Genomic DNA, 10,678 nt, shown 5'->3' with positions numbered 1-10,678 from the left:
CAGAAATTCCTAAGGGAACACAACATTGCCCAATTTTTTGATGTTTGGCACATAGAGAAAGGTATGTTACCTGACACATTGTATAAAACTTAATAACCTCTTTGTTTCACTTCTTGTAAAATTAAAAATACTGAAAATATGGAAGTTTCTATATCCACTATGCCAGTACAAATTCTCATGCTTAGTAGTTTTTTTTTTTAAATTCCAATCCTGGACATTACTCAAAGTATTGTCTGTGTAATGATGCTTCTCTGAATGTACATTTATAGGAATTATGAAGCAGTTTGAGAACATTTACAAGTTGAAAGATTGTGATAAAATATGGATGTGGATGCGCAGCATTAAAAACCACATTTATTGGACTGCGGCATCTGCAATCACTGGGCCTGATAGAATGGCTAAATGGACCTTGATTCTGATCGATATCCAGGACAAACATACACATGAGGACCCACATTTTCCAGCTTGTCTACATGCTCAAAGGAAGAGCAGAGACAGGAGCAAATGGCTAACTGCCAGTATGATATCTGGAAAAAGTTTGAGCTAATTCTCATCATGAGTAAACAAAACGTAGGGACTATCATTCTTAGTAAATCAACTGCAAGTACAGTTAATTTTCCTTGGGAGTAATAGAATCAAAACACATTATCCCATTTGTAGGAGAAAGTTCTGGCAAACAAGAAGATTTTAAAGGAAGTCACCAAACTAAGTCCGCATCACCAGACTTTGTTCTGGGAGGTTTTCCAGAGCGTCATGCTATGTTTTGCCTAAAAAAAAACATGGTCTTTCCATTTCTTGGAATATTAGTTGTTGTAAAAATAACTTCACATTTGTATACACTATTTCCTGAATTTCATCTCTTTACTTACAGACTTTACCTGGCTGCATTTTATTACAATGAAAATCCGCTGGAGATCCACTATAAAAAGTAAACTTTCCAAAGGCCAGGAAAGGACAATGCACGGTCAAATCAGTGAAGACAGAACCAACATTCAGTAAGTAAACTCTGTATTTATTCAAACAATGTAATAGAAATGTACATTCTACCATTGCATGTTTTCTTTTAAGTTAGTTTAGAACAGTCAATTATAACTATTTACAAATACATTAATATAGTGCAAGGTATGTGGAAGACCTGCAGGACCTAATAATCGAGAAAGTGTTTGTGGACCCTGCACCACACACAGACGAGGTCTTGGAAACTCCCATGCCACCAGACCTGTGTGCGCAGTATGAGGAGCCATACAAGGAGGGGATCATCTCCAGAGTGGTGTCCAGATTTATTCGGAGCTGGTCTAAAACCAACATGGCTGGCATGGCATAACAGGTTTCTGGCATATCGCAGCTTTGTCAGCCGGAGCTGGGGTTTCCTTGGACGGTAAATATGCGTAGTTATTCCAGCCTGTGTGGCACTGAGGATTCGCCGATCGGTTTCATCCAGCCGATATCGAACACACCTGAGGTCTTGATGTGGGCTGAGCCAGAGATACCAGAGGAAAGCCAAGAATAAAGCAAAAGAGAGCAAACTGACCAATCAGCAGATCAAAGCTTCCCCTAACGAACTAAAGGTGTGAAAGCAGACCCTCTTTGTACACACATCTTGGCCTACAGGCCTGGATCACCTCTGTGCCTTAAAGAATAACAAATTCTTTCTTTCTTTCTTTATTTCTATGTATATATATATATATATATAAAATAGAAAGCAAGACATTAAACAGACACAGTTGCAATTGAACCCCCTTCAAGGAAGATCACACCCAGCGTTTAACAGATGTGATTTTAACCTCAGTTTGAAAGTAGTAAGTGATTTTGCTGATCTAATAGTGAGGGGGAGATCATTCCACAGTTTTGGACCCGCTCACGAAAATGCTCTGTCCCCCTTTTGTTTGTATTTAGTCCTACACACACATCAAAGATGATGATTCTCCAATCTCAAGGATCTGGGTGGAGCATATAATGACAGTATATTGGAAATATACATACAGTAGGTGCCTAATTGTGAAAAGCCTTAAAAATCTTATACATAATTTGGAACCGTACAGGCAGCCATTACAAGGGAATTAAAATGCGTGTAACAGACTTTTTCTCAGACTTGATCATCCTAGCAGCATTTTGGACTTTCTGAAGGCGGGCTATAGGGATCTCGCCTCAATTCTATAAAACAGGGAGTTACAATTGTCCATACGAGTGAATACCAGAGCTGTAAGTGCTTTCTCAAAATCTGTGACTGATAATAATGGTTTGATCTTACCTAAAAGGCGTAAATTAAAAAAACAGTTCTCACCACTGAGTGTATCTGACTTTGCATTTTTAAATTGCTATCAAAAACAAAGCCCAAATTTTTCACATTGGATTTCACAAAGGGGTCGATTTCAAAGATTGTTTAACATCATTACTGCCAGGGCCAAACACAATCACTTCAATTTTATCTTCGTTAAGCTTTAAACAAAATTCAGACCCAGTCCTTAATGTCCTAGACAAGCTGATAATAAGCAATAATTGAATTTGTATTTAACCGTCTCACTGGTACATAAATCTGAGTATCGTCCGCAGAAATGGCCCTTTTGACAAATAATAGGGGGTTGGAACAGAAAAGCAAATGTCTGTTCATTTTCAGTCCTACAACAGAATTTAACGAACATTCAAAACAATGCTGTGTGCTGGGCGAAATACGCTCTTTGTATGTGCGTACGTATGATGGCATTTGTGAAATTTTTTACAGTACGCCCCCTCCCAGAAGGCTAATTTAAATACATCTGAATGATGTCCCTGTCAGAAATAAACCAGAATTAGAGACAGATGCTAGTGAATCCAAATTCAGATATTTTTTGACAATAAAACTTTGCTATTTTTTTATTGCTCTTTAATTTTAACAAAGGATTGGAGTAAATCTCTGGCGAATTCAATTAATTGGACATGATTTGCAAAGACACACAGAGTCAGCTGAAAATGCAGAGCAAAAACCAAACAATGAGATCAAAAGAACCAGCATAGCTCAGAAACAGGATTGTGTTGAGGCACAGATCTCAGGAAGGCTACAAAAAACAAAACAAAATGAAGATTCCTCAAAGTCAAGTCAAGTCTACGGAAGAGGATTAGGGCCAAGCAATAATATAAAAATAAAACCATCTCAGGACTAAAGTCATTATAATGCGAAATTAAACTCATTGCATTTCGAGAATAAAGTCGTTGTGTTTCGAGAAAAAACTTGTCAAATTTCGAGAAAAAAAGTCGAAATGAAATAACGCATTCGATCAGTGTTCATTGCATTGCCTATAGAGGACATGGCAGAGCTGGATCACTTAGTCAAGCTATATTTTAGACTTTCTTTCAGTAACAAAGAAATACTATCAACTTTAGCTAACTATGACAGAATAATAATTAGCATACGAACTTTAAAGAGAATTTAGCGGCTAGCTATTTTTAGAAGAAAAAATCAGTCCAATTGACGCGATGTAGCTACTCGCTTTTGTCCAACATTAAATGACAACCAGTGACATAAAAAATGAAATGACAACGACATTATTCTCGAAATTTAATGAGTTTATTGTCAAGATAATAAAGTCGTTGTGTTTCGAGAAAAAACTCGTTAAATTTTGAGAAAAAAAACTTGAAATTTAACGAGTTTTTTCTCGAAACACAACGATTTTATTCTCGATATTTAATAAGTTTATTCTCAAGATTGTATTTCCATTTTTTTCTCTCGAAATTTAAAGAGTTTAATTTCGCATTATAATGACTTTAATCTTGAGATGGTTTTATTTTTTTATTATTGCTTGGGAATCCTTTTGCAGAAATGACTGCTTTAATGCGGCGTGGCATGGAGGCAATCAGCCTGTGGCACTGCTGAGGTGTTATGGAGGCCCAGGATGCTTCGATAGCGGCCTTAAGCTCATCCAGAGGTTTGGGTCTTGCGTCTCTCAACTTTCTCTTCACAATATCCCACAGATTCTCTATGGGGTTCAGGCCAGGAGAGTTGGCAGGCCAATTGAGCACAGTAATACCATTGTCAGTAAGCCATTTACCAGTGGTTTTGGCACTGTGAGCAGGTGCCAGGTCGTGCTGAAAAATGAAATCTTCATCTCCATAAAGCTTTTCAGCAGATGGAAGCATGAAGTGCTCCAAAATCTCCTGATAGCTAGCTGCATTGACCCTGCCCTTGATAAAACACAGTGGACCAACACCAGCAGCTGACATGGCACCCCAGACCATCACTGACTGTGGGTACTTGACACTGGACTTCAGGCATTTTGGCATTTCCTTCTCCCCAGTCTTCCTCCAGACTCTGGCACCTTGATTTCCGAATGACATGCAAAACTGAGCAACAGTCCAGTGCTGCTTCTCTGTAGCCCAGGTCAGGCGCTTCTGCCGCTGTTTCTGGTTCAACTGGCTTGACCTGGGGAATGCGGCACCTGTAGCCCATTTCCTGCACACGCCTGTGCACGGTGGCTCTGGATGTTTCTACTCCTGACTCAGTCCACTGCTTCCGCAGGTCTCCACAATCTTCCTCAGGGTCCGGTCACCTCTTCTCGTTGTGCAGCGTATTTTTGTCACACTTTTTCCTTCCCACAGACTTCCCACTGAGGTGCCTTGATACAGCACTCTGGGAACAGCCTATTTGTTCAGAAATGTCTTTCTGTGTCTTACCCTCTTGCTTGAGGGTGTCAATGATGGCCTTCTGGACAGCAGTCAGGTCGGCAGTCTTACCCATGATTGCGGTTTTGAGTAATGAAACAGGCTGGGAGTTTTTAAAAGCCTCAGGAATCTTTTGCAGGTGTTTAGAGTTAATTAGTTGATTCAGATGATGAGGTTAATAGCTCGTTTAGAGAACCTTTTCATGATATGCTAATTTTTTGAGATAGGAATTTTGGGTTTTCATGAGCTGAATGCCAAAATCATCAGTATTAAAACAATAAAAGACCTGAAATATTTCAGTTGGTGTGCAATGAATATAAAATATATGAAAGTTTAATTTTTATCATAACATTATGGAAAATAATGAACTTTATCACAATATGCTAATTTTTTGAGAAGGACCTGTATATATTTATATATATATAGCTGCTCTGGAGTAAACCGTGATGTCATCGTCCAGCTCAGTTCAGTTCTTGTATAAAATAGTGTCAATGCAGGCTGATCAATATTATTGTTGAATAATAAATTAAATGTTAAATTTAATGTCCCCAACTAAGCAAGCCAAAAGCCAATGGCAACAGGTGAAAAAGGCGACAGTGGAGAGAAACCAAATCTCCATCAGTGACAGAATGGAGAAAAAACCTCGGGAGAACCCAGGATCAGTCGGGGGGGCAGTTCTCAGTCAGAGTTGCCTGACTCAAGCCTCTTCTCAGTAAAGACACATGAGAACCTGCTGGAAATCTGAAGAAAAAGCCCCTAGACTGTGATAAACAAGATTATCTGGGCTGATGAACCTCAGTTCCCAGCGTCATGTCCGGAGGAAACCAGAGACTGTTCTTCTCCAACGCTGACAGTCACCAGATTACAGTATGTCACTTCTCAGACAATCCACGACCTGACAAAGGGCGATTCAACATGTTTAATCAATGAAAACCAGAGCCGAACAATGCAGACAGGGGTAACGCACTGATTCAACAAAACCAACAAAGTATCTGTTGCCCTCTGTGGGTGTAGTTTGAAATGGCCTTAAAAGATTAACAAAGGGACGTTTTGAACATTCACAGAACACTCAAAAATAACATTTGCATAACTTAACAGGAACATTAGCTAAATGTTTTTAACCTATTTTTGTTAGTTGGGATCAGGGCTATCGATAGAGGAGAGAAAGGTGGTGGAGAGGAGAAACCTGAAGATGTCTGTCAACTGACGGTCTCCATCCAGCCTGATAGAGACTGAGAGGATCTGGAGAGAAGAATGCAAGAAAATACCCACTTTATTTTTAACTGATCAGTTTGATCACTGAAAGAGGTTTTATTTGGTTCTTGTAAAGATTGAACCCAAGTGTGAAAATCCTTAAAAAGTATTTCCATTGGCATCAGAGTGTGGCCTCTTTTTGATTAAATGTAGGTATATCAAATAGCAACTGCAATTTATGACAAAATAGTCGAAATATATATTTTTTGAGGCCAAATCTTGCAGACATATACCTTAAAAAAGGAATAAAATAAAAATAAACTGAAATATTGGTAACACTTTAACATTAGTTTACTTCATTAGTTAACATGAACTTCTACAGCATTTATTAATATTTATTTATGTTAATTTCAACATTTACATTATTAAAATCGATATTTGTATTTGTTAACATTAGTTATTGCACCGTGAACTAACACAAACAAACACAGAAGCTGTATTTTTATAATTAACTAATATTTAAAAAAAATTAACAAATACAGCAACAAATGTATTTATCACGATTAGTTCATGTTAGTTAATACATTAACTAATGTTAACTAATGAAGCGTTATTATAAAGTAGCCTATAACCAAATTATTTAGAAAAAAAATTATAATGTATTTACCTGCACATGGCATGTAACCATTCCACAAGAGAACTATAAACATATATTGTCAAATTATAGAAATATTGATTTAAAGTCTCAGAGTTGGCTACTTAAGGTAAATATTTTATATCAAAGCTGACAGATGTTTGGTAAGCCCTGACGTTTTGCCAGGGTCTATACTGGACCAACTCGACCATTAAAGTCAGCCAAAACTTCACACTTTGATCAATATTAATTAATAATTTTTATATTTTGTATTATTATTCAACGTTTTAAAATGTCATGTATTATGCTACTGCGTGCTACTGTAACCAGTGCCAAAGAGAGATGGCTCTCTATGGCTCTGACTGTAACGAATTGAAATGTGTGTTTGCTTTACTAGTTGTCAGGTGGCGCTGTGGGCCCTAATCTCCTCATAGCAGCAGGAGCCACGAAGAAGACTGAGTGAGTTCTTCCGGTTCTGTAATGAAGATGGCGACAGTTAGGCACAGAAAGTAAATAAATAGTAATAATAAAATATTTCATTGTGCCAGAAACCGCCCTTTTTATTTAGACCGTGCGACGAAATGTCGTCCCGAACGGCATATTTCTACGACCCAGACGTGGGGAATTTTCACTATGGTAAGATTAATCTGTGTCTGTTAGCAGATGTGGCTAACGTTAATCAATGAACACACTGCAAAAGCTCACTGTTTACTTTTGAAGTGACGTTTGATCGATTTGATCTTAAACTGGTATGCCAGAAAATCACGCTAGATATGTATTGCACATTTGTGCACTATACAGTGTAGGAACCAAAAGTCTAAAAATAAAAAGCTTTTATTGTGCATTTCATTGATTTAATACAGCATTATAATTTTCATTAACACGCTCATATGTTTGTGTTGCGTTGCAACACTAAAGCTGACATGCAGTTGAAATGCAGTTCACATTAAGTAGGAAAGATTGCATCTGATACTATTTGTGTATCATTGTTAATTCTCCTTTTTCTTCTCCAGGTGCAGGACACCCAATGAAGCCTCACCGACTGTCTCTCACACACAGTCTCGTCCTGCATTATGGACTCTACAAGAAGATGATGGTATGATCATTCTGTTCAGCGCTTGTTTAGTCCAATCACATTTATCTGACAAGAAGCAGTTCACATCAGATGCTCATGAGCAAAGCGCTCTCTCTCTCTCTCTCTCTCTCTCTCTCTCTCTCTCTCTCTCTCTCTCTCTCTCTCTCTCTCTCTCTCTCTCTCTCTACCTCTACCTCTACCTCTACCTCTACAGGTTTTCAAACCATACAAGGCATCCCAGCATGACATGTGCCGGTTCCACTCGGAAGATTACATCGACTTCCTGCAGAAGGTCAGTCCAAACAACATGCAGGGCTTCACCAAGAGTCTCAACGCCTTCAACGTAGGAGATGACTGGTAAGTTTTCCCATATATATATATATATATATACATATATGCCTTTAAAATGAACTATTTTAAAATCATTTCATTGTTGTAGTCTTTATAAAAATGTTGGCTTACGATTTAGAAGTTTTCGGTTACGAACCAAAAGTATTTTAATGAATGTGGAAGTAAGTAGCAACTCTGCTTGGTATTATATTTAGTTCTGCTTTTAAATGTTTAATTAAATTAGACTTTTCTAATAATGTGTCCTTTTTTGTTCTTAGTCCTGTCTTTCCAGGTCTGTTTGAGTTTTGTTCGAGATACACAGGTGCCTCCTTGCAAGGAGCAACTCAGTTAAACCACAAGGTCAGATGATGGAGATGTTGCGCTTACACATGAATTGTACATTGGAAATCCTTCTTCTTCTTTTTTACCTGGAGTGTCTGGAAATGGATTTTTCTTTCTGACACACTCAAATAAATAAATAACTGGTTTAAAACCATTTTTTGTGTGAAAATATTAAAGATAGAATTAAGACTTTTGCACAGCACTATAAATATATATATATATATAATATGTATACAGTGGATAGTATAAGTGAACACACCCATGCTACAGTTGATCCCTTCACCATACCTAGAGATTGGCATGGTGTTATTTCAGTTTGGCTAATAGCTAGTATGATTTGCATTGAGAGATGATCTTATGGAAAGTGCCCCATGCCAATCTCTAGGTATGATGAAGGGTGTGTGATGATGTGGAATATTTTAACTCCAAAGGCCAAGGGAACTTTATCAGGATGCATAATATCCTGGATCCATGAAACAACTGGCTTTTGAAAATAAAAATCTGCTGACTCTATGGGAATTTAACATAGGGGTGTCCAGACTTACACAATATGTGTAATTTTCAACAGAAATTTGTGTACCTGTACAAAATAAACTACAAATAAACTAACCTGATTTTGCATAATTTTTTTAATTAAGGCAATAAGATCAATTTCCAAAAGATGATTTTTTATTCCTCTTTTTAGTCAACTTTAGCATGAGTGTGTTCAATAATGCTAGGCACACACACACACACACACACACACACACACACACACACACACACACACACACACACACACACACACACACACACACACACACACACACACACACACACACACATATATATATATATATATATATAATTTTTTTTTTAACTATATAAATAATCATTTATAATTGTATTTCATTCCTTTTCTTAAATATGGTTCTTAAAAAAAAGGCTGAAATGTGAGGTTTATCATTTGATTGAACTTTGTTTTTGTCCACCCTGTATTTGAACTGTTCATGGTTTAGTATGTTACCATAGACGTCGTTCTAACCGCTTATACTGTATTCATTGTATTTCTGCAGGCCTTAAAAAGGTCTGAAAAAGCCTTTAATTTGATGTCAAAACCCTGCAAATAAATACCCTGTAAAAATTTTATTTTTAAATTGAAAAATGTAACAGAAAAAGAAAGAAAAGAAAACATGATTAGTGGTGACGATTAGTACAGATTTTGATCTCTTTGAATTCCTGCATTGTTTTTGATAAAGACTAATTCAGTTGTTCCTTGTATAGATATGTGACATTGCCATAAACTGGGCTGGAGGTTTACATCATGCAAAAAAGTTTGAGGTAAGCATCTGATTTCTCTTCACATCTTTCATACAAAGATGAAGGAGGAAAAAACATACAATTACCTGCACTTTGGAAGAACATCATGTGTGTATAAATGATTTTACATGATTCTACATGATTTTATTTTCTCTTTTCAGGCGTCTGGATTTTGCTACGTGAATGACATTGTCATCAGTATTCTTGAACTCCTGAAGTAAGTGAGAGAAGGGCAGGATGTGACATCACACCGAATAACCAGATACTCCTGATGATTTGCATTTTAATTTTGATTATTTTAGCTGTTCACTTACCCCCGTGATTAATTCTTATTTTAAAATGCAGCATTCAAAATGATTCTGAGACTTTTTATGAAAGTGTAAGGCGAACTTTTATTCTCTCTTTAGGTTTTTTGGAATTAACTTAAATAGTCTTGCTGGTGTAGTTTCTCAATTGTTTGGTTGCGATTAAAAATGAAGTGCAATGTCTGCACTACTCTGAGTATCAAACAAAACTGCAACCTGTCTGTTTTGTAGCGAATAGGGGAGACATAATAACATCGGCTCAACCAATGACATGAGTTTGAGGTTGAAGTACCTGTTTGTTTGACCAGCGTTAGTGCCTGAAACCTGTTTGACAACAGTCATTTTATTATTGCAATTATTTTTGGTGATGATAGTGGTGTGGAAATGACACACTTTTAATATGGCCTTGTAAAAACTGCATCCATAATGATAGAATTAGCTAAAAGCTTTATGAAACAGTTTATGCTTTATGAAATGGAGTATAGAATGAACACGTGGGCTACAGCTTGTCTCTACATATCTTTACTGTTTCTGTCTCTGATAGGTATCATCCACGTGTGCTCTACATTGACATTGATATTCATCATGGTGATGGTGTACAGGAAGCATTTTATCTCACAGACAGGGTCATGACTGTATCCTTCCACAAATATGGGAACTACTTTTTCCCAGGAACTGGTATGATGTTCTTACTTCCTGATATGAGTTATCTATACAGTGTCGTGCACATTGTTTTAGCCAGGGCTTAAAAACGGTGGAGGGGGGGGATCAATCGGTTCACTCCGAGCAGAATCAGTATTTTAACGTTTCTGTCGATTTGATTAAAATAAATACCCGTTGATCAAATGTAAAAAAAAAAAAAAA

The 10,678-nt window shown here is 37.1% G+C and overlaps 1 protein-coding gene across 1 annotated transcript in view; it reads left to right on the top strand.

Moving 5' to 3' along the window:
- The first annotated feature begins 6,893 nt into the window (after positions 1-6,893).
- The window catches only part of hdac3 (histone deacetylase 3), a 17,587-nt gene continuing 13,802 nt past the window's right edge, over positions 6,894-10,678 (top strand). Inside the window, exons 1-7 of the mRNA XM_077235684.1 lie at positions 6,894-7,099; positions 7,477-7,559; positions 7,753-7,895; positions 8,147-8,228; positions 9,474-9,530; positions 9,671-9,726; positions 10,359-10,492. Of these exons, the coding sequence (XP_077091799.1) occupies positions 7,045-7,099; positions 7,477-7,559; positions 7,753-7,895; positions 8,147-8,228; positions 9,474-9,530; positions 9,671-9,726; positions 10,359-10,492 (610 nt within the window). The 5' untranslated portion in view covers positions 6,894-7,044. The remainder of the gene's footprint in view (positions 7,100-7,476; positions 7,560-7,752; positions 7,896-8,146; positions 8,229-9,473; positions 9,531-9,670; positions 9,727-10,358; positions 10,493-10,678) is intronic.

This window comes from Siphateles boraxobius, unplaced genomic scaffold (assembly GCF_051911475.1).
Source record: "Siphateles boraxobius isolate OS27281-9 unplaced genomic scaffold, OSU_SipBor_1 2, whole genome shotgun sequence".
NCBI classification, from domain to species: domain Eukaryota; kingdom Metazoa; phylum Chordata; class Actinopteri; order Cypriniformes; family Leuciscidae; genus Siphateles; species Siphateles boraxobius.
This window is presented reverse-complemented; position numbering and strand designations above follow the sequence as displayed.